Raw genomic sequence first — 25,273 nt, forward strand, 5'->3', positions numbered from 1 at the left:
CTAATCCCTGCTCAGTCATGGAGCCAACCGGGTGACTTTGGGCCAGTCACAGACTTGCAGCCCAGTCTAGCTCACTGGGTTGCTGTTGGGATAAGATGGAGAGCAGGAGGAGGAGGAGGATGCATGCCACTTTGAGTTTGATATAAGAAAAAAGCAGGAAATAAGTCCTGTTTTCTCTCTTAGTGTGCATAGGATTGCATCCTCAATGTAATATACATATCTACTCATAAGTAAATTGTTTTGAATCTAATGGGATATAATTCCAGATAAGTGTCTTTAATTTTTGCAACCAAAGGGTAGGTGTGTCCCTATAATAATTTCAGTTTTATATAGTGATATTACAGGACATACATTTCATGAATAAAGTATTTTACAATTATTTTATATTATAAAATGAACTTACCTGTCGTAGTTCATCTGCCATGAAGAAGGAAGGTGCATTAGCTTTTGGCTGCATGTAAGCAACATGAGGTGCAGTTGGAGGATAAATGTGATAATTTGGGAATACCTATCGAAGATCAAATTATAAACCAATTATTTTCAGAATGTATTGATTCATTACATTTCTATACTGTCCAACAGCCAAAATTCTCTTCTTGTTCACAACAATTAAGACCATAAAATACAATGCAAGATACTCTATGAAAGTTGGTAACTACAGTATAAAACTGAAGTAAAAACGAAAGTGAAACCTTGTAGCAATACAAAGATTTAAAATACAGCAAGGGGGCAATTCTTTGAATGCTTAGGCAGAAAAAAATGCCTGTAACTATCTTGCTTGAAGAATGCTAAGAGCTGTAAACCTTTTTCTTTCTCACATTCTTTGGAAGGGATTCCAGCGAAGCAATGCTAAGGACAATCTTTGGGTCTGAGCAGTTATATATGGGAGGAGATTATCTTTAAGGTAGCCTTGACCCAAGGAGTTTAGGGTTTTGAATGTTAATACCAGCACTTTAAATCAGGGCTGGAGATGGACTGACACCCTGTGCATATGGAAAAATTACTGACATAGTATGATCACATTGTTAACAGGAATTGACCGATCTCACAACTCAATTTTGGAACAGTTGGAGTTTCCAGGCCATTTTCAAAGGCAGCCCCACATATAACACACTGCAGAAATTCAGATGATGGTATGGATAACCGTAGCAAGAAAGATAAGGATGCAGTTGGTGTATCAGCCTAAGCTTATAAAAGATGTTTCATGTCACCAAGTCCACCTGTGCCTTTCCAGTGTTACCTAGCCTATGCTCCCAAATCTGTGCAACACAGTCTTCAAGTTCCTTATTTTATAAAGTGTATTCCCATATTTATTCTCATTCACTGCAGCAGGCTGGCCTACTTCCTCCTGAGCAATTCATCTGAAAATATGGAAGTGCCTTCCACATCGCTTCATCTAGTTTACTACCATCTACTCTGCCTGGCAGCAGCTCTCCAAGTTCTCAGGCAGAGATTGTTTCCCTGTTACTTGGGGAAGATATGGAGATAAGTCAGGAATTTAACATGCCTTTCTGCAACCAAATTATGTGGTCTGCCAATAAGGTATGGACTCTCTCCATGCACCTCTTGGTGGGAATAACTGTAAAACAGTAAAACATATTGGGAGGAAGCAACAATGGCAGTGTTCGAATGTCATGAAAACTACGGTTGTTGTGATACAAGCAAATTAAGGCAAGTCATGGTTTATCTGTTTTCAAGCCCCAACACCATTTGGGGAGCAAAAAGTGATCCAGCTTAAATTAAATTGGGGAGTAAAAGTCCCCAATAGCCAAGCTTTAATAATGATTAAAGTTGTGGTTTATTATCATAGTGAATGCCAATACTTATCAACAAATATATATTAAAAATACCCTCTTAAAGAAAGCTGAAACCTTACCATTCCAGTTAGAGGTGCTGGAGTTGTATCAGTATAGAAATAGGTTGTGCCACCCACAGTTTCCTTCTGAATCACCTGGCCAGTAGCTGGGGGCTGGGAAACAGCATTAGTAACCGGTGTAGAGGCACTAGTAGGCACCATATAATTTGCTGGGTTTGGTGTATGACTTCTTCGTCTAGGAGCAGGAGACGTGTGAGGAGTAATTTTAGGGGAATGAAGGGGAGAAGATCCCGCTGACAGTGACATTCCTTATGAAAATAAAAGGGGGAGGGGGAAGACTTGCAGGTAAAAAGGCAATAAAAAGGCATTTGTTCTACAATGAAGTCCAAGGTTGGAAAAAAAAACAACAAATCTCTTGCAGTTAAAAACAGAATAGATTTAGAACAGGTGAACAATTTCTTGGGAAGTTTCTCAGTTAATGAAGACTTCAGCCTTCATATAGAATTTGACTAAAATGCTTAGCCAGAATATAACAACTGACAAAGAAAGTTAGCTTGCCCAAAGGGTGATAGAAAATCAGCAGCAAGAAATATTTATACTCATAGATGCATTTCTTTATCTAAGTGTGTACTTTGTTGTGGTAAGTAAAGGGTTATGTTGGCTGAAGACAGCAGCAGTTTTCTTTGTCTTTCAAACTACTGCTGTGGTTTCCTGAAACCAGCACATGTTATGCACATAAGGTGGGCATGGTTCTATCTTGGAAAACTTTATAAAGATAATTAAGTATATTAGAGTTAATCAAGTATTTATTTAGGATATTTAAAAGGGCAATACTGAGATCTATGAGAAACTGAAATAAATCTATGCACTGAAACTCCTATATAAAGGTCATGTTTTTTTAAAAAAAACTCCAATAATATTGCAAATATCATGGAAACTCACTAATTATACTAAAGTCAGAAAGTGACAAGAATTTTTTTGACCACTATATATTGCATATGCACTACTGAAGCAAAAAAATGCAATGTATAACCCATTTTGTTGATTATTATACTGTAAACTTCTGTTACTATAAGATTGTTGAAGAACATGCTGCAGGTAGAGCTTATTGAAAATGGCTAGGATCCAAAGCACCATGAATGGTATTCAGAGAGATTTTTCAGTGTGCCCCCTATTCCTCTGAGCCTGAAAAAACAAGTTGGGGCATGGAGGATCGTCCACACTAAGAGCGGGGGGTAGAAAGAACATGAGAAAAGCCATTGCATGTTGGCACAGCATATTCTTTGTACAAATAAGCTCCAGGTTCAATCTATGGAACCTCCAGTTCAAAGGAGACTAGGCAACACAAGAGAAAGGGCACTATCTATGATCTTTGGCCACAATAGCTCCAGGCTAGCTAGAGGACTTCACATAACTCTCAGATTTAGATTTCCTCATCCACAATTGCTTAACGTCACCCTAACTTGGTGATGTTTGCTTTCTCAAGGTATATCTCAAAATAAAGCTTCCTCAAAAATATATATAATGCTGGTTTCCCCAATTTGAAAATCATTTTTCTATCTACTGGACAGCAGGACAACTCTTTGAAGTATGAAAAAAATGAATGGACCAACAATTACAGAATTGTGCACATTGCAAACCTAAAACAAATTAGCCGCCACCACTCTTTTCCTCAAATCTGGGAACCAGAAATATCGTGAGCAAACTAGGTTTCTATAGTCACAGAAGTGAACTACAACTAAATCAATTGAAATTAAAATGTTGTTATCACCAAACTGGATTATCAGCATTCAGTGGAAGTGATACAGGCCTTATTCCATAGCCAAAATCTGATCAGCAGTAAGTCTGGAAGGGTTTGGGGCTTAGTCAGTTTATTGAATACCAAGGTCAATGTGAGTTTATTGCTGTCATGGTTTGCGTGAGAAACTGGAAGTTGTGTCCCTAGAAAAGTAGCAACTTCAGTCTTGCAGAAGCCAACAGCATTCTCTGGGAACCTAACAGGTTAGATGGGTGACTCCCTTCTTAATTTGTGTTTTGGAAGGAGAGTCAGGATGTACACCCCTTCATTTTTAAGTCAGTACATAGCCTTCAGACACATGTGATACAGAGATCCCAATGCCAGGAGGTTTGGTTACTGGAATCACTACATATGGGGAGTAACTTTGGTCTCATGTCTGATCTTGCTTTGGACCCTTACTGTTGAGAGGCTTAGGCTCAAAGAATCCAGAGTTCAACCCACCTCTATCTTGATGCAGAACTGTTTCAAGAGCCTTTTGCAATATGCCATCAGCTATATTAATTCTGAAGATGCCAATCATTAAGCTTTTGCTGCAGAATTTGTTGTAATAAAAGGATCTCACTGACCCAGGAGTTTCTTGTGTCACAGTGTTAGACTGTGTGTCTACAGTATCAGGACCTTGACATAGTTTTACCCACACGGGAGAGAAATTTCAGAGCAGGTACCACAATTCAGTGGTAGAGCACATGTTTTACAGGATGAAAATTCCAGATCCAATCCAGTTAAAAAGATCAGGTACCATGTGATCTAAACAACCTCTGCCAGAGACACAGGAGAGCTGCTGCTAGTTGAATACTATGGACTAAGGAGATAAATGGCTTGACCTGGTATAAGGCAGCTTCCTATTAATAGGCACAATCTATGAAACTGGCTTATATGGTACATTAATCTGTTTTCACACCTTTAAAGGTTCTGGTGCCAGGAATCCAAGTGATTCAGTGTTTATGTATTGTTCCAGTATTTTTAGGTTCTTCAGGTTCACCTGTGACCTTAATCACAATTCTGATTTAACTGCTTAAATAATTAATTTGATTTTGATTTGTCAAGCAGCAAGACTTACACTTTCTAATACCTACATCTTACTCCTAACATATTCCTTCAGTGACTTTCTCCACAAGTGTGCTTAGGACAGAAGAAGGCAACTTATGACCCACTAGATGGTTTGGCCTTCAGATCACATCTATCCACTGCCTATGCTGGCATGGGCTGATGGGAAATGTAGGCCAAAATATGCCCACCCCTGAGTAGAACTTATAAGCATTGAGAACACATACAGACCAGATGGTCCAGATTTATAAGTATCTGAATTTGTTCAAATGTTTCCCTAACTTTGTATTTGAGTCACGTGACACTCTATGGCTCCATATTGCATATTCAAGTCATACTCAGGGTTGTTGCATTGTGTAAACTCAATGGGCAGAGGTTATGCAAGGGTTAAACAAACTTCACATAGTCCAACCTGCATTCTAGGGTTCTGTGAGGGCGGGTTAACACTTGCACCAGGCTTGCATGGCACTATAACACCTGAGTAGGGGTTAACTATAAAAATGGCAGCTGCACATAGTGCAACTTCACTGTAGATTAAATAACCCACAGTGGGTTATCATGTAAGGCAAATAGGCCACTGTTTTTAAACCCTGAATATCAGCCTTTTGGATAATGCAGTTTAGTAGTAGTTTTAAACATTCTTATTGTAGTTATTGAAAGAGATTCCTCAAATAAGAGCTGCAAATTGAAATTATGATGTGTCAAGACAACACTAATATATATCCATTTTCAAAAGGGCACATTTTTCTTCTACAAAGATATGACAAGATTTACATCTATGAAAGCCTTTAAGTTAAAATGAAATAGGAAACCTTTATTGCTATGAAAGATGTGCTGCTAGTATAGGTCCCAAACTGAATATAACTATCTGAAGGTACTACTACAGTGTAAACACTTCAAATAACTGAGATTATGAAACATATCAATCCTAGTCATCATAAGGTTCACTAGTGCTACTGAGGTTTGTCATCTAGTACAAATTAATTACTCCAAGCTTACCTGGAGCTAGCCCAGCATTTGCAGGACCTCCCATGGAAGGATGAGAGAACAAGGCTTGAGAGAAGGCAGATATATTTGACTGCGACATATTACTGAGACGGGAGGTTGATCCTCCTTTAGGAATAAATTCATTTGCAGTGGGATTTGGTGTCTGTTCAAAAATTGAAATAGAGTATAAGTGTTACAGATGAAATAGACAACCTATTTTGTAAATTAGTTGGATTAACACAAAAAAGTTAAGAACTTCAATGTTTTTAGCAAGTTACTAAAGAACTAAATTCTTTAGTTCAAAGAATTTTGAAAAGCAGATCCAAAGAACTAAAACTTACGTTTTTGAGCTTGGTGGACACAAGATTTTTTTTCTTTCTATGCAGGAGATTGCCATGCTACATAGCACACTTTTCAAGGTGTAGAAATTTCGTATGATGACACTAATTTCTGTTGATTTAAGAGTAAAAGCTAAACATTCTAGTAGCCTAAGCCAGGTACAGGCAGAAAGCAGATCTCCAGGTGGGGACTTTGCCTTCTGGAACTGCTGACCATTGGACATGTTTACAGGGACTTCTGGGTGTTGAAGTCCCAAAAATCTGAGATTTTGTTTATCCCTGCACTAAGCAAGTCTTATGATTGAAGCCAAATAACGCTTTAGCCATAGGAAGACTGACTGAAACAAGCTTGCACTACACACAGTTCAACTAAAATTTATAAGGCACCCATCAACTTTAAGGAAATTTGGAATAATAAGGATTTTGAAATTGCGGTAACATCACTTCTACTATTTTACAAGACATCTATTCTACAGAACTAAATTGGAGCCCTACTTCAGAAGTTTCAAACTACAATACTGACTTTATCGGCAAGGACATTTTAAACTTTGTTCCACACATATGAATGGGATCTCTTATTTTTGAGATCCTCATCTCTGTTTTTGTTCCGATGGTTTGTATATTATTACATGATTTAAAACAAGTTTTAGTGCTTCAGTGAGCTTGGGAAATTCTAGATCAAATCCCATTTGTGGTTTTGAAGTTCTGGATGATCCAGAACAAATTATCATATTTTACCAGAGCAAGACTGTTGCAAGATTAAAATGCTGATATGAGCTCCTTGGGGATGCAGGTGGCGCAGTGGTTTATGAGCTCCTTGGGCAAAAGGCGGAATACAAAAGTAACAAGTAACTTATGTAGTCTATAGAAAATGAGGAGCAAATTCTTTACTTACATTTTTGCTTTGATTTTGAACTTTTGGACTTAAGGAGAGATCCAAAAAACTTTAAATGACTAATTAGGTCTATCATCCAATTAAACAAATCTCAGCTGATGGACTGGGTTTTAATCAATGTATTACTATTCAATGTAGTCAATAACTTTCCTTAAACATGATTAGCAAAGAAGCTTACACAAGATAAAAACCCAACATGAAACCACAAGAGGGTGGTAGAACATCAGGTCTAAAGAGGTCCAAATCCGTTACCATGAATACTTAATTGAAATGGATGAATTTCAGGTAGGTCTGACATACCTTTTTAATCAACTTCTGTGGATTTAAATATTATGGTATTTTAAAGTACAAGCAGCAAAAACAACCAGCAAAACTACTGTTTCCTGCTGCCTCCCCAACTACTTTTCTGAAATTGATTTTCAGAATTTCTGCTTTCCTATCTTTGTAGGCATTATCTACCTATTTAAATTTTCTTCAAACTAACAAATTACAAAATGTTTCATGCAGTTCATAAGCAAAAGATTTGAATACTATATGGCAATGTTAAAGCTGGAATCCTAGATGCATACTTATCTGGGAGAAAATCCCATTGAACTCAGTGGGACTTACATGTACAGGACTGTACTGTAAATGACCTACTTTCATTTATTCCTAGGAGGACAAAACATCTAGACAAGCCAGAAAGTGTGACACCACAGAAATGCATGTTTCTACATTTTAAAAAATCTAACACCAGGAAAAATCTTTCCAAGATTAGGAAGAAAAAGGATCGAAAAGCATAGTGCCCTGTCAATAAGTTATGAACCACCAACATTCACTGAAGCATCACTGCATTGTCAATAATGTTCTCTTCAATAAAAAGATCTGAGAAGAAAAGCTAAACGCCTATCACCTATAACTGATAAAAGGAAGGCGAGGGGGGGAATAAAAAGACATCACTCCAAGAATGCTATATTTATTTGTTTAAAAATGCTTTTTTCTGTTCCTCAAGCAAAAGCTTGTGGTGAGGCTTACATATAATCAGCAAAGGAAGACAGTCCCGCCAGCAGGCTTACAATCTAAGATGACAGGATGCACAAGAAAAACGGAATAGGGTGAGAAGTGAGAGAAAATTACAGTGCCTGATATGAGACAATTATGAAACAGAGCTGAACAAAATCACTAAACCCCTTGGTCAGGACACAACTAATATCAAATGCATGAAGTAGTCACTGGCTTTAGAAACAAGGCACTAAGCAAAGTTATGGCCATGCCTAGAATAGTTTACATTAAGAGGAGATAACCAGCGTTAAATAAAAAGAGTCACATACACAGGATGTGATCCCATCATGTCTCAGTTCATAGCTTTTGCATCTCATTTTCCAGAATACTTAGGGCCCATATTCATCACAGTAACCATATGCATCAATTCTTCCACACTTTGCCAACTCAGCCAAAATAGTCTGGAATTCTCAGAATTTTAGTGAGAAACTAAAGATTTGACATGAGAGTCATGCTCTCTGTAAATCATACAAGTCTGCAGTACAGCAAAATTAAAAGAATGGCAAGAATGAAAGGGCACACTTACATAAGGCAGCAGGGTGGAATTCTTATCCAAAGCCCAACAGTTTTTCACTCCAAATAAATGTGCTTATACACTTTGGTCCCTGACTTACCAGCACTGCAGATGGGAAGGACAGGAGGACATGAGGGGGAGATACAGACTAGTCTGTATCAGCTTTCCTCAAGTTGGTGCCAGCTATGTTAACCTACAGCTCCAATTATCCCCAGACAGCATAGTCAATGGCATGCTGACTGGAGACAACAGTGCATACCTCTAGAGGACACCAGTTTGGGGAAAGACCTGTCTAGATGCCTGGAGAAGCAACATCATATTGAGAATTTCCTGTGCGATAACAGCAATCTTAATTTTGAAATCACAAGTGCTGACACTTTCAATTTTGTGCTAAAATACTGAAACAGTGCTGCTACATTCATGCATCGACCAAGTTTCACAGCAGAAGAACAGGGCCTAACCCTAAAGCAACCCTTGTGGACTGAGATTGCACAACATGACAAGCCACAAGAAGTGGGGTGTCATACAAAAGCTCAGAACACAACAACACAACAGTGCTCTGTATAAATTAAGCCATGGTGTGCTGTCATTCCATGCAAACAAGATTAATGAAACCCTACCCAAGATGTCTTTTGGGACAGCTTCTCTTCATTTGTTTTAATGTTGACCAAATGCAATAGTATTATGTTAACGTTCAGCTGTTTAATTATGCATAGCATAATACAGTCATCCCTAACCTGGTAGCATTATTTGGGGTTTCTTTAAAAATAAAACAAGAACTCTCATAGCACCTGGCATGGCAAACTGTCTCTCATGTCCATCCTCCCCCCCCCCCCCCCGCAACACAAACAGGTCAAGGACCAACGCACACGTGCTGTAAACGTCTGGTCAAATATACAATTACTGTAGATGTTAGACATGACATATCACAACGCAGCAGATAAATTTAGTGCTACAAAACCCATTTGCTTATGAAATGTGCGTGTATGTTTTGGTCCCTGACTTGCCAGCACTGCAGATGGGAAGGATAGGAGGACAAGACAGAACCTGTCTTCACAGAGGTTGATCTGCAGCATGCCTTAATCCTTTCCAAATACTCTACCCATGGGGAGCTCATGTGGCTCCTCCTGGTATTTAAATGGGCCTTAAAGACCTGGATATATCAGTCTACTTTTAAATGCATAAATGTCAACATTCATTTTATTCATTGACTTGATTTTACTGTTTTGGGTGTTTTATATGGCTGTTTTAATTATTGCCATTTAATTGTTCTATAATTTTATCTTGCCTTGAGGTTTGCATTTTATCTGGTATGCCCACAACTAGAGTACTGCATCCAGTTCTGGGCTCCACATTACAGGAGAGACATAGCTAGGTTAGAACTGATTTAAAGCAGGGCCACAATAATGGCAGTCGGGTTGGGGGAGGGGGTGTGACATATGAAGAGAGACTGAGGAAACTGGGTCTTTTCAGCCTGGAGAAGAAGAGAGTCTGAGGGGCTCTTTTAGTGACTTATACGTAAATAGGGAATGCCATGTGGAGGAGGGTCGTGACCTGTTGTTCCCTGCAGTCGAGGGCAGGATGTGTTCCAATGGGGCAAAGATCAAAGAACCAGGTTTCAGGTTGGATGTCAGGAAGTACTTCCTGGCAGTTTGACCCTTAGAATATGGAATGGGCTTCCAAGGGAGGTGGTTGAGGCTCCATCAGTAAGGGTGTTCAAGGAAAGACTGGACAACCACATGTTGGGGATTACATGAATGGAGATGGCTGGAGTTGAGGGTCAGACTAGATGGCCTGGCAGCCCCCTTCTGACTTGTTTGTTTCTATGAAATGTGGAACAAAAATATTTTAAGCAAATAAGCCAACTTTCAGGAAAGCAATAAAAGTCTAAACTTTAAATAAATTACATTTCCATAAACTCAGCACGTAATATAATTATGATATTCAAAATATCTACACCTTGTTAAGCAAAGAAAACAAAATACTATATTGGAATAACCAAGAGTACAATCCCAGAGACAGTGAGGAGAGAAGTATCAGCTGGCTAAAACCATAGTTAGCTTGGTTAGGTAAGCTTTTTCTGCAAATTCATTTCTGAGCTCAGTAGACTAGTTAGCATGAGCCCTCTGAACATGCATTACGGCTTCTCTGGACTGAGATGGCTTCTCTGGACTGAGACCTGTTAGAGAAACTAATAAGGTATGATGCAAGCCTAGAAGAAAAACATTCTCCCTTATTGGTTATTGAAATTCAGCTACTGCCAAACATACAAAACCAAAACTATGTTAATCAGTGTGCAAGTCATTCTTTGTATGCCTTTTAAGATGTGATGCTATCTACAGTGAACATCCAATCTCTGTTGAACTGAAGTCAGGTCATTCCAGCCCAGAGATCGACCAAAGCACATACTGATGTAGGTCAAGTCATCAAGGGAGAAAAATATGTTCTTGACCACACCCTCACTTGGGCAACAGTGTAACCTACAAGGTACATTGCAGTGAATTCTCTAACACTACAAACCTAGTCTCACTGTGAGATTTATCCAAACGTTAAATTACTATTAAGCCCTCAAACAGCAACACATGTGAGTAATTTAAAAAATGGGTTTTAGTCTTCATTCTAAGCATCAACTTTCCCAACTTTAAGGGAGGCCTTCACCTTTAATGCTTTAATTTTACCAGTTTTGTTTGCTGTAGAACTGAAAGGATGCTAGTAAGAATTTGCATATTCAAAGAAAGGATTTCCTACTGTGAAAACAGTACTATGGAGCAAATTAGTCCTTCTTGTTCTCATAAATTTAAATATTCCTGAATTCTGCCATTTCCCCTTACACTTAAATGCAACATTTTGCGCCTCAGAACATATATTGATGCTGAGCTGCTACACCGAATGCTTTTGCACAAGCCTAATAAACACCTTCCATAATATTACTGGGAAACAACTCTCCTCAGTCATGTGCCACTTTTGCTTTCTCAGGCTTTTCTTTTTTAAATCACAGAAGCTGAATATGCCCTCTCCTCCATTCTACTACAGTGGGGGAGAAACCATCTAGACCTGTACCTCCACCCCTGCCACTCCCTCTGCAGTAATGCGGCAATATTGTATTGAAGTGTAGAAAGCCCTAGGTATTCATCATAAGGTAGAAAGTGTGAGAGATCTATTCCTACTAGCAACAGCATCATAAAGATCATCGTAACTAAATATTATTAAAGCCTCTATACTAAGGAATGGCTAACAGTATGCTGAGTCTATGGGTTTTCTTTTCCCTAAGGTTGTAAGTAGAGAGCAGAAATAAGATATTCTGCATAGAACCATTTCAGAGTATTTCAATTCACTCAGCAAAACTTCATGTACTAAGAACTTTCTACTGAATATTTTTAATTGCCTAGTGAGAATTGTGAGTAAGCAATCATCTAACTTAAAGGGGAAAAATATTTGGAAGGTGTTTTGAAAAATCTATTATTCTTGCCACCCAAATTTGAAAACACAGAATATTCGTTGAGAAATATGTAATTCATTAAATAGTCACTTTCATTACCATGTATAGATTTCACCTATGAAACTTCTGGGCAAATTTCAGCCACACTACATATATCTAACGTCAGCATTTTTCAAAAAATAAAACTAGCAGCCAAAATTAATTCAAGTGACTAGGAAAAAGTAATTTTACCTGTAAATTGTTTTCTGTGACTCTGTTCCACCAAACCATATTGATGGGTACTCCTGTTTTACACCTGTCAGCCAAGCAGCCAATAGAGTTCTTTGATTTTCGTGCCTTTGATCCCACCGGAACTATCCTCTCCTCCAGCATCCCCAGTCGATACTTCCTTGGCTAGGGAAAAGAAGGAAAAAAACCAGGGCACTCCCAACATCCCTTCGTCTGCAACTCAAACTAAAACTAGATGAGAGTATATCTTTGGTTTGATTGGTGGAATAGGAAACAATTTGCAAGTAAAATTTCCGAGTCTGTTCACTTCAATCCTGACCCGAAATGCTTTGGAAAATATTGTTCAAAGAAGGGCACCAACCAAAGGAGCGTAACATATGGACCAATCCTATGCATAGCTACTCAGAAGCAAGTCCCGTTGCATGGAATGGCACTTACTTCAAAGTGTGCATAGGACTGTAGCAGGCTGACTGCATTGTTCAATTTAAGTCCTATCACTTTGTAGTCTTATTCCAAATAAAATGAGAAGTATTTGAAATATGCAGTACCAGCCAAGGTAAATGCTTTCCCATCACATACCTTCCACCAGGATACTGAACTCTGAAACCTTTTCAAATTATGAACTGATTTCTAAAAGTCAGCAATGACTGAACTTGGAAACAAGTGGTTAGCAAAATGCCTTGTCGTTCTGACACTGTAGTTTTAGAGATTTTGAACCCCATAGGGAAGTTTTCAAGGAAAGGCTACTAAATTGTGGCTGTCAGATTATTTAAATTTAAACTAACAATTTTGTTCCAGAAGAATAAGAATTGCTCCTAAAGAAAGTCAAGTGACACTTTATTGCAACAGCTTTTACTGCTGTATGGTTGATAAACAAATGCTTAAAATTTGAAATTAAATGTTAAAGATGTATGTTTAACATGAACAGATGCTTGTAAAATTAAGATATGATCTCAGCTACAAAAGCAAATATTTAGAATGAGAAAATTAATTCTGAGAACACTACATAATAAGTCAGAACACTCATAAATTTATTAAAAATGATGTGAGGATTATTTTAAATCAGAATTTCCCCTTTTTGATGTTTCAGTAGTGATAAAATGACAAAATTGGTAGGTCACCAAGGAGACCCTTTCCTTTAACAGAAGACAAATCCTAGATCTAGCCCAAAAGCATCAGCAAACTAAAATCAATGATGCACACAAAGAAATAATCAGCTTCTATATGAAATACCACCTACCTGCCTCAGATGCTCTGAACTAATGCCAGAAATGTTTAGATAGAAAGCTATCAATAAAATGCAGAAATCAGATGCTCCCATCACATTCAGAAGTTAACAAGTTTGATGTTTTATTAAAGTTCAAATGCACTCCATTCCAAACAGACTGGCACAAGCAACTTCTACTGTGAACTGAAGGCAAATATCCATATTCACAAGCTGTATCCTTGCTGACAGTAGATGTGACTCTGCTGAGTTTCAAAATTTGAACAAAGAGCATATAACATGCAACCACTTATTGACCTAGAAATTCATGACATTAGAGAAGTTCCCTGCCCATCCAAACAAGGAGTGATGAACTAAAGTAGAGTCGGTAACTATGTCAAATCTGACCATAAGGTGCAATGTCTGCTCCAATAAACATCAACAGAATTTGCTGGCAAGCAACTTTAGGAATCAGAGGGTGAGGAGATGACTGATCATCCCTCATCCTGTAAGTGGCCCTCTGGGAATGCTGGTTGGTTTAGATTTGCCCCCTGTGCTTGTGACATATGGCCACACAAAGATACTTCACAAGATTACATTAAACTGGACAACAGGTCAACTTCTCCAATGATTTACAACATTTCATTAAGATCCAAAAACAGCATATTATCATATAAAGAATGTTAAGACTGAGAACCTAAGGTTGAAATTCCATATTCACTTACCTGAGAAGAAGTCCTATTGAATCCAACAGGCCTGTTCATATGTCATATTGGCAAAATCCAGGTTACTTAAGTCATGGTTTGCTGGGTTATATGCAAGTTGTTTCTGATTTACATTGACTGAGGACACTGATTACAGGGTAAACAACTTAGCATTATCCTAACAATGCAGGACTCAGGTGATCTGGGTTCTAGTCTCTGCTCAGTCATGGAGCCAACTTGGTGACTTTGGGTCAGTCACAGACTCTCAGGCCAACCTACCCCACAGGATTGTTGTCATGGGGATAAGATTGAGAGGAGGAGAATGATATAAGCTTTGAATAAGTGGGGAAAAGCAGAATATAAATCTAATAAAATTAAAAAATGAAAAAACAAACAAACTGTTAAGTTAACCCTGGGTTTATTTTAACCTATGAACCACCCAGAAAATCTGGGTTAGAACATCATGCTAACAAGTTACAAATGAGGCATATAGAAGTTCTTCATGCAAGCTATGAAAGGCACACATGCAACATCTATCCCAGAACACTGTAGGCCAATTAACACAAAATCATTGAGATTTACTTCTGAGTAGGCTTTTATAGAAAAGCACTGTAAATTCCCAGCTTTTTATGCAGAATGATTTATGCCTCTTCATATTCTGCAAATTTCCTTTTTCTCTATTTTTCCCTGAAACTTTGACAGCAATGGCATGTGTAATATGCATAAAATGAAAAATTAACCCTTATGCAGCCTATAATGACTGTTCAATGATTAACTTTAAAAGTAGCTTCTGCAGCAATAATTAAACAGTATCTTAAAGGAAGTGAATATGCAAGAGAGTATAGTACCAGCACCAAGTGATAGTCTTCTCTTTTCATTTTACATATACCAGAACTATTGCATGGTGTAAGACATTAAAAATGAACAAGTTTAGAGGGGAAATTAAGATTGTGCTGCAGTTTTTTGCTGCAGTTAACTGCAGCTACCCACACTCATGGTGGCTCCAGAGCCTATAGCTGGAAAATATGTACCCATTAATAGGACCAATGCTGAAGTTGAATACAATTTAAATTTAGAAAGCTGTGTCCTTGACCAAGACAAGTTACAGCTTCAAAGTAAGAGTATGAGACGAGACTGAGGGAACTGGGTCTCTTCAGCCTGGAGAAGAGGAGACTCAGAGGGGATATGTTGGCGACATACAGGTATGTGAGGGGATGTCACACGGAGATATGTAGAGACCTATTCTCCCCTGCAGAGGAAGGCAGGATGAGCTCCAACGGAGCAAAGCTCAGGGAGCTAAGGTTCCATTTGGATGCCAGGAAGCATTTCCTGACAGTTAGGACCCTGAGGGTGTGGAATGGGCTTCCATGAGAGGTCGTTGATGCCCCATCGGTGTGGGTGTTCAAGGATAGGCTGGACATGCACATGGTGGGCATGTCGTGAGCAGAACCGGCTGGTGCCGGAGGTCAGACTAGATGGCCTGGGAGGCCCCTTCTGACTTGCTCTGTTTCTATGTTTCTATGTCTAATTTATCACACAAAATACTTGCAATAAAAATAAATAAGTCAGGTTTCTATGGCAACTCTCTCTCTGGGATTCTTCCTAAGAATTTAAGAGCAGATCCTAGGCTCTTTTATTTATTATATTTATATGCTGCCTTTCTTGCCTTCTCAGAAACTCAAGGTGGCTTACGTAATTCTCCTCTTTCTCTCAATCTTACCCTCACAATAACCACCCTGTAAGCTAGGAGTCGAGTCTGTGACTGGCCAAAGTCACCCAGTGAGCTCCATGGCTAAGGTACAGAAGCCAGATCACCTGAGTCCCAGTTCTGCAATCTTAGCCACTACACCACAGTGGCTCTCATGCACCCTTCCCTGCTCTCCTCACTAAAGGCAAAGAAGGATGCTCAAACTGTGATGTGCTATTGTTACTTGAATGCAGTATCTATTTGGCTGGATTCTCACTTTTTCCCAGACAGAAATGGGTAGCGAAGGAAGTGTGCAAGCCACAGGGCTGTGGCCAACCTCTTCCTGGTGAACACTCCCCCTCTTTTAACTTCTGCATATGTACCATCTAAAAAGTCCATACAAGCCATCCTACATATGTCCATTTCATGATTCTTACATAGCCCTGCACTGGATACCTTGCTTAAGGCATAGCAAACAGCAAAACAGAAACAGAATTTCTAGTGTATTATAGTTCAAACATTATCTAGACATCCATGAACTAGACTCAGATACAAGCATATAAAGTTTCCAGCTCTCAAGAGGGCACAGGATGAGGTAAAAAGCAAATAATACCTCTCTCTGCACGCAGCACATCATAATGATGCATTATTATAGTTAGCAGAAATCAGGTAATGAAAATTATTCACTCAAGCATTAATCTAACTCCCTCTTCTGCATAGATTTCACTAATCTAAGGCTGCAAAAGAGCAATTACCATTAAAGGGCAATTACCCTCAGCCCAAAGAAAAAACAATCTGAGAAATGGCATGTTAAGCTTCTTACAGAGAATACATTCAGAATTTATTTTGCAGCCTTAGATCTAAGACTCAATGACAGTATGCTGGATGCTCTTCAGCCATCCTTACGTTGTGCACACTACTTTTTAGAGCAGGGATAGGAGCTCTAAAAGCTCACTAGGTGTTGTAGCCCACCTTCCCTTACTACACTATTACTTTACTATACTCTACTTTTGACTAAGCAGGCTAGGGTTGATAGGAGCTGTACACCAAAATATCTGGACAGCCCCTGCTTGTGTCCTTATTTGTTCTATTTCTTTACATTTCTATACCACCCACAGCTATGCAGATTCTGGAGTGGTGAACAAGAAGAGATGATAAAGAGAAAGAGCATAAAATAGACAATCAATAAAAACAATTGGTCAACCAAGGAAGACTTCCTGAAGTGAAGATGCTTACAAGTACCAGAAACAGCACAATGTTGGAAACTACCTGATATTCAAAGGCAGAGAGTTCTACAGAAATGGACAAGGCAGGTTGAGGGAGAAGGCATTCTCTCAGGTATCCTAGTCCCAAGCTGCTTAGGGCTGCATATACTAGAACCAGAACCTTAAGCCTGTTTGGGTAATGAACTGACAGGCAGCATGGTTCTCCCAGAAAAGGAACGGCATACTGAAAAGCGGCAGTTCTTCACAAGATTTTGCACTAGCTCCAGTTTTTGCAGCTGCCTTAAGGGTAGCCCCACATATCGCACACTGCATTAAACTGATCTTTAGATTACTACACCTGCACCACTTTGGCCAAGTTATTCCTGTCCAGGATAGGCCACAAGTTTCAAAACAGTTGAAGCTGGTAAAAAGCACTTCAACCTGCCTTGGCCACCTGAGACTCCAGAAACAACCGTGGATCTACAACTAACCTTATATACCAAATGGAATGCAGCAACATCCAGAAGAGGCAATAAGCCTACCTCCTAGACTCAGAAGCCAGTCACCCACGTGGCTTCTGACTTGTTAGGATTTGGGTTCAGTTTATTGGCCCTCATCCAACCCATCACTGAGTCTAGGCACAGCCTCACTTGATTCAAGTATCACAGGGGGCTAGAGTACATGTCAGCAGCATATCGATGGCACTTGGCTCCAAATCCCTTAATTGCTGCTCCTGGGGGTTTCATCTAGATGTGAACAATACTGGGAACAAGATGGATCCCCATAGTTCAATTGACAAGAGGCTGAGAAATAGTCACCCAAATCTCTTAAACAAGCTCTCCAAGTAAGACCAGAACCAGTTTTACACAGTCCCGTAAATGCCCAGCCCATAGTGGAAATCCAGGAACATGGCATAACTGGGAGTAGCAGATGCAGATAAGAGGTCAAGCAAAAGTAACATGGACACACTCCTCCTTATACCACTTCTTTAGCTTTAGGTTCAGTGTTTCATGGCTAAAAAACATTCTAATTGGACTAAATTAGCTTCAGTCAAGCAGTTCAGGAAACTGAATTTAAAGGAGACAGCTGATGATTAAAAAAACCTCTAAGGCTATCACAGAACAAACAACAGGGAAGAACTTTACCAAAAGAAGAAGATTTGGAATTGTATTTAACTTTTATTTTCTCTGAATATAAATAAGGTCAAAGAGAACATTCACATAATTCAATTATGAAATGTTACTCAACTTGTGCTACATTCAAAATTTAAGAAAAAACACTAAAGGCACAACTACATATATGATAATGAATATGAAACATGTCAAACACAGCAGTCAATTTACAAGATACATATGAAATATTTTAAATGAATATCATTAACACATAGCAAGTAAAAGAGCTGGACAGTACATGTAGTTGCCTCTACATTTGTCAAACTAAATTCACATTAAAGAGAACAGAATTGTTGAGTCAATCCCAAAATGTGGTCATATTTGGACATGCTCAGGCAACTGGAAAGATGCCAGCATGTTCTATAAGACAGTGACAAGTAGTCATGTTTTTCTAGATTAGCCGGACCTAATTTAAGTTCCCAATTAGTTCCCAACTAATTTAACTTTCCAGATCTTGATAGGATTTTAGATTCTTGACCTTGTAGGCAGGCAAGGAGCAACTCTCCTGACAGAAACTGTCTTAAAGCGGGGAGAAGCCTACTCAAAATTTCCTTAGAACAAAAGCTTGATGGAGTGTCTCTTCTAAAGCTCAAATTAAATACTTGCTTTTAATAAAGCCAACAGAGGCTGTACGACTTCAGAATGCAGGCAGGGGTTCATACGAGTGAGGACTCTTCTACAGAAAAATCACTCTAACGTATAGAGAACACATATGTCAAAAAGAGATGGATAACCTGATGTTGAAAGGGGTGTGCATGCGAGCGGGCAAGAATATATGGAGTTTATTTTGTACTGAGGATATTTAAATTACAAGAACCCCACTTAAGAGTATGAAAGGGTATAGCCCTGTTAAAGAGGCTCAAGCATACACTACAGTTAATATTTCTGTAATACTACAGAAATAACTTTAGTATTAATGTTGTGTCAGGTCCAAGAATGACATCAACTTTATGGATTTCAGTAACAAAGGGATCAGAACTTTTGCATCACCAATAATGATAGAAGGGTTCTATTTCCAGGTAAAGGGTTTGTTTCTCAAAATTCTGCCTGAAATGGCAGATTCTGTTAGTTGCCATTGTTATAGTACAGTAACACACTTGAGCACTGAAAAAGACTCCTTCTCTTAGCGCTCAATAGGAAAAAGCTTTTTTCTCTTATCAGAGCTTTCACTTGCTGGAGAGAGGACAGGGCCTGAGGAATACACCACTGAGCAATTCTAGTCTGCTTACTTCTGAGCAGATATACTGTTCGTGTTTACTTCTGAGTTTGTACAGAGACTTGGTATTTAAGAGCTGTCAAGCTCATTCCTGCTTATTTCTGAATCCATTTAAGACAGGTAAGAAACATGTTTTGGGTGTACCCATTCTGTTTTTCATCATGCCTCAAAATAGAATGTGACACCTGAGACTTCTCCCAGATTGGAGTCTGTCCATTAAAGTGAAAAAGTCCAAGGCCCACCATTGAGCAAAGGGATACTAGTAGAAAATTAAATGCATGCTTATACAAAGTTAAAGGACACCTCATTAACAAAAAGTTTAAGATTAACCTCAACCAAATATTAAAATCTTCTTGAAGATATACTGAGGGGATAGGACAGCCAGTGTGCTATAAAAAGTTACACATTTGAACTGGAACCTGGGAGACCTTGGTTCTAATTTTCACTCAAGCATAGAGCTCACTGAGTGACTTTGGAACTACAATAACTCTTAGCCAACCTACCTCACAGGGCTGTTGTGAGGATAAAGTGGAAAAGAGGATCATGTACAGCTCTGGTGAGGAAAAAGTATGCTATAAATGTAACAAAGCTGCAAAATCATTTGCTCAAAGTTACATGGAGCAAATGTTCCATGTACAAAGTTACAAAACATACATGTATGTTTTGTAGTCCAAAGACTTTAACATTTGGAATGCTACAGACTCTTTGGAAAGATAAAATTCTTATGAATGTCAAAACTAAATATACATAAAAAGAGGTGGTACAAGGAACCTCTGCAGGAAATGGGTATTCTGGGAGGAGGCGGCCCATTGCAGAAGGATTCTTCTCAAGGTTAAGGCTGATTATGAGCTGAGACTTGGAAAGAATATCAGGAGCAATAAAAAGGGCTTCTATCAACATGAAGATAGCAGGAGGCGGCGGGTGGAACCGCTTAACGAGGAAGAATGGGATTCGGTGACTAATGTGGGGGAACAGCCACGGATGCTAAATGATTTTTTTGCCTCTGTGTTCTCTCCAAAGCAGGACAGGGAAGAACTACATGGGGGACTGGATGAAGCCAAGGATTTAGGGGCACAGATTAAAGTAGCCCCCCTAGAAGTCAAGGAGGCACTGGACATTACAAAGGTGCCAGGTCCTGCTGGGTTATACCCAAATGTACTTCAGGAGTTGGCGGGAGTCTTCTTACGTCCATTGGCCTCCATGTTTGAGGCCTCAAGGAGAACAGGTGAGGTTCCATACGACTGGAGGGTGGCATCAGTAGTCCCAATTTTTAAAGAGGGGACATGGGGAATTACAGACCGTTTAGCCTTACGTCCATTCTAGGAAAGACAATGGAAGGGCTCATAATAACAAAAGATCTGGTAACCCCCTAGATAGGGAAGGGAGGTTGGTAGCCACACAACATAACTTCCACAAAAACAGGTCCTGCCAGATGAACCTTGTGGAATTCTATAGCAAGGTTTCAAAGTGGCTAGACGGAGGGGACAAGGTGGATGTGGATTACCTGGATTTCAGCAAGGTCCTTGACAAATTGCCACACAATATCCTGGTTGAGAAACTGAGGCATTTGGGGATAGACCGATGTACTGTCCAATACATTAGGGCATGGTTGACAGCCCAAAAGCAAAGCATAACTATTAATGGAGAATCACCGGAACGATGGCCAATGACGAGTGGGGTACCCCAGGGCTCTGTCCTGGGACTGATCCTGTTCAATCTTTTCATCAATGACCTGGAAGAGGCAGTAACCAGTTTGCTGATCTAATTTGCAGATAATACTAAAATGGGGGTGATGGCCCCAACTGAGGAGCAGGTACTCAGGATCCAGAAGGATCTGGACAGACTATGGAAGTGGATGGGGGATAACAGGATGGTGTTCAATGTGGATAAGTGCAAGGTCTTGCATTTGGGGCATAGGAATGGGTGTCATAAGTACAGGTTAGGGGACAAATGGCTGGAGAGCAGCACTTGTGAAAGGAATCTTGGGGTACTGATCAACTGCAGGCTAAACATGAGTCAGCAATGTGATATGGCAGTTAAGAGGGCGAACGCCACCCATGGTTGCATAGCCAGAAGTGTGACTTCTAGATCAAGAGGGGTATTACTGCCACTCTATACGACTCTGGTGCACCTGCAACTGGGGTATTGTGTTCAGTTCTGGACTCCACATTAGAGGAAGGATATAGCCAGGTTGGAATCGATGCAGTGTAGGGCCACAAGGGTAGTGGATCGATTGTAGGGAAAGCTGTATGAGGTGAGTATGAAAGAACTGGGTCTTTTCAGTCTGGAGGAGAATCCAAGGGGATCTGTTGGCAAGATATAGGTACGTGAGGGGGTGCCACATGGAGGTGCGTAGAGACCTGTTTTCCTCTGCAAAGGAGGGCAGAAAGTGTTCCAATGAAGCAAAGCTCAGGGAGTCAAGGTTCAATTTGGATGCCAGGAAGTACTTCCTGACAGTTAGGACCCCTAGCGTATGGAATGGGCTTCCATGGGAAGTGCTGGAAGCCCCACCAGAGAGGGTGTTTAAGGATAGGCTGGACATGCACATGGTAGGCATATCATGAGCAAAGCCTGCTGGAGCCAGGGGTCAGCTAGATGGCCCGGGAATCCCCTTCTGACTTGCTCTGTTTCTATGTTTCTATAAAACACTGGTAAAATAACTCACTGGAAGTTGCCTTAACATTTCCCTTTCTTTTGATGACTCAGAAGTGAGAGTATTCAGAAGACAAACTTGTACACTGCCCAGAGAGCTGCAGCTACTGGGCAGTACAGAAATAAAGAATAATTAGGATAAAGCCATTCCAAATATTATAATCAGCCAGATAACATTGACAAGAAAATTAATTTAGCAGCTGTCATTGCAAATTAGATACCAGGAAACTGAACCTAATTTCTGGCAAACAGTAGATATTAAAAGGAAGGTGTGCAAGGCCTCTGTCATATAGACAAAACTGGACAAGAAATTTTGATGAATGAGGTTGATTATGATGATACCAGTGAAGACTAGCAGTTCAAAATCTTCAAATCCACCTGCAGGCTAAGCTTTGGGTTCTGTACATACTTGTGCAGATTATGAGTTGGAGCCAAACTTGTGCTTGGCAGAATGTAGCTGGCCCTGAAAGGAAGAGGCAGCCAAGAAACTTTTTCATACTTTTCCTTTCTGATGCAACCCTCATGACCCTGAAAAGTTACTCCTGGAGTGCGATATCCTCTAGAACAGAGAGAGGTAGTCCTAGGGAAAAAAAGGGGGATTCATGAAATTCCCACGTAAGTCCCACTTTCTCCAGAGGAAGCCTCTAATGCATCCCAGCTCCCTCTGCAAACAGGAAAGTCTTTACAGAAGGAGAGGGCATCTTATATAGCCAAATGGGATCAAGTACACCAATTCTTAAGGGTTACACTGGCAGCCCATTTGCTTCCAATACAAGGTGCTAACTTTAAAGACCTGGATGGCTTGGGACCCAAATACCAAGGCCCACCTGTCTCTATACAAACCTGCCCAAAGAAGCTCTTCTCTGGTTCCCCTGCTAAGGGAAGCTGACTGTGCAGGAACTAGACTGAGGGTTGCAGGCTTTTTAAAAAATGTTACTTGCTAGTCACTGTTAGTCTGCATTACAAGCAACACATGCCAAAACAGTGGCATTACTACAGTTTTAAAATTTCTTGTAAACCACTTTGGGATTTTAAAATGGAAAGCAGTATATACATGCTCTAAAAATAAATAAAATACAGCTAGCAGTTTCCTCAACTGTGCTAGCAAGAGTCATTATAGTTGCATTCTTGTACAACTGATAGAGCTACAGCTTAACCGACTATCCCTTAACATTTTTAAAAGATCAGAGTTCTCAAAGTATAAGTAGGCACACTATAAAACATGAGGTACACGGACGTTCAGCATCATGTCTGAAAATATTAGCAAGCAGTATTTTCCTCTCATAAATGCCAGAAATCTGAAGGCATAGCAAGAGACCAACAACAAAAGTACTGTCTTTTATAATATCTAGGTTTTTTTATTTTGGACACCCCATCTCTCTGTATAATTATTCTTAAGCCTTTGTCTAACCTGAAGACACTCAAGGAAAAGCTCCCTTCAACCTCTTAAGCAAGATTCACAAGAAATTAAATTATTAATGATTATATTTATATCCTGCCTTTTTCCTTCCAAGGAACTCAAGGCATCTTATATAATTCTTTTCCTCATTTTCTCAATCTTATCCCCAAAACGACAACCCTGTGAGGTAGATTGGGCTGAGAGTCTGTGACTGCCCCAGAATTATCCAGTGAGCTCCATGGCTAAGTGGGGACTAGAACCCAGATCTGCACTGTTAACCACTAGACCACACTGGCTTGCAAGGAAAAGAATGCAGTTTTTATGGAAAATCTCCACAGATCTTTAAAAGAATTTCAGGCCTACCCAAGCCAAACAGTCTACCTTTGAAATTATTTGCTCAAATGCTAATTCAAAATGATCATAGTATAAAAAACAAACAAATCAAAACCACACACCTACACTAGACTCTTCCATGTCTATCACAAAGAGGTTCACATGTAAACAAAATAATAATTATATTCTACTGATATAAACATAGCCTTCCCCAACCTGCTGCCCTCTAGATATGTTAGACTATAACTCCCAGCATCCCAAGTTGGCCAAGGTGTTGGGGATGTTTGGACAGTTGTAGTCCAGCACAGCTGGACAGCACCATGTTGGGAAAAAATGATGTAGATGATCAGTGAATAATGCCATAGATCAGTAATTATCCATTTTAGACCCAGCAATCCTTAGAATACATATTCTAAAACTGAATTTTTCAAGGATTTATGAACAGTTCATACCCTAAGCCTAAAATGTACTGTGTAGACATTAAATAGCTAATTTGCACAGGAAGCAGAATGCATGACCTTTGTCAGACGCGGCACAAGGGGTACAAAAGATTGCTCTTGTACATCCTGTGGCCCTATGCAGTCACCTCTAAGAGTGTACGGGGGCTTGCATTCCAGCCAAGGTCAGACCCCCATTTGTATGATCCAGACCCATCTCTACTTGAGTGTGCACATGCCGCCACAATTATTTGGATATCATGGTGCCCAATGGGGTTGTGCGCAGGAAGAGCTGTTGCAATTGTATACACTTTTAGAAGCACTTATTAATACAGCTTGTGCCTCCACACATTCCTAGACAGGATGAAAGAATTGGCAGTTGTCCCATATGCTCCCAGAGCCTTAAAGGAAGTACAATAAAAATTTGTATTATTTGCACATACAAACTTTGCACATTTTCTCCACATCTCAGTTTTTTGACAAAAATAAAGACTCATTTTTGCAGTGCTTCAAAAATCTGGAAAATGTTATTTAACCAGACTATGCATGGTATTGTTAAAATGAACTACTTCTTGTATCAAGTCAAAAAAACAAGAAGCCCAAAGTCCATGGGATTTGTAGTATGAGTTGCATTATTTGGTGTTCCATATACAGCCATTATCCAATCTTCTACCAATCTCAGTGTTCAGGTTTGGTTTCTGGGGCAGAAAGAATTGTGTCTGCACATTAATATCTAACAGCAGGGAGAAATTAAAGAAAAGGCCCTGACTGACCAACTAAGTTATGGCTCATGGCCCATATCATAACCTAGACAAAGGAAAGAACAATTTATAAATTCTTTGAAATTTGCAATCTTGTGATCAGTTACGTGACACTAACAAAGTCAAGTATTGATAACATGCTGTGAACATTCTGTTCATTAAGCACATTTTAATTCATGGAAAATATCAATATATAGTAATCATTACTTACAGGGGGGAAAAGAATTGCCCCACCCCTCCCCCTTTTTTGGGCCAGTTTATTATACAGTGGTACCTTGGCTCATGAACTTAATCCATTCCAGGACTCTGGTCGTGACCCAAATTGGTCATGAGCCAAGTCAAATTTCCCCATAAGGTTCAATGTAAATAAGGTTAATCCATTCTGTAACCATTTTTTTAA

At 39.5% G+C, this 25,273-nt stretch overlaps 1 protein-coding gene across 14 annotated transcripts in view; it reads right to left on the reverse strand.

Annotated features, from left to right (window-relative positions):
* PAN3 (poly(A) specific ribonuclease subunit PAN3) overlaps nt 1-25,273 on the reverse strand; it is a 73,649-nt gene that overhangs the window by 30,539 nt on the left and 17,837 nt on the right. For 13 of the 14 annotated variants that reach the window (XR_006415916.1, XR_006415915.1, XR_006415913.1 and 10 more), the window contains 4 exons: nt 12,107-12,268; nt 5,661-5,811; nt 1,877-2,124; nt 404-508 (listed from right to left, as the gene is read on the reverse strand). Coding sequence is in view for 10 of the 14 variants with exons in the window: in XM_044442409.1 (XP_044298344.1) it covers nt 404-508; nt 1,877-2,124; nt 5,661-5,811; nt 12,107-12,268 (666 nt within the window). In the remaining 4 variants the exon portion in view is untranslated. The remainder of the gene's footprint in view (nt 1-403; nt 509-1,876; nt 2,125-5,660; nt 5,812-12,106; nt 12,269-25,273) is intronic. The other variant, XM_044442408.1, reaches the window with a different exon arrangement.

The sequence above is a fragment of the Varanus komodoensis genome, unplaced genomic scaffold (genome assembly GCF_004798865.1).
Source record: "Varanus komodoensis strain SLA01 unplaced genomic scaffold, ASM479886v1 scaffold4, whole genome shotgun sequence".
NCBI lineage: Eukaryota > Metazoa > Chordata > Lepidosauria > Squamata > Varanidae > Varanus > Varanus komodoensis.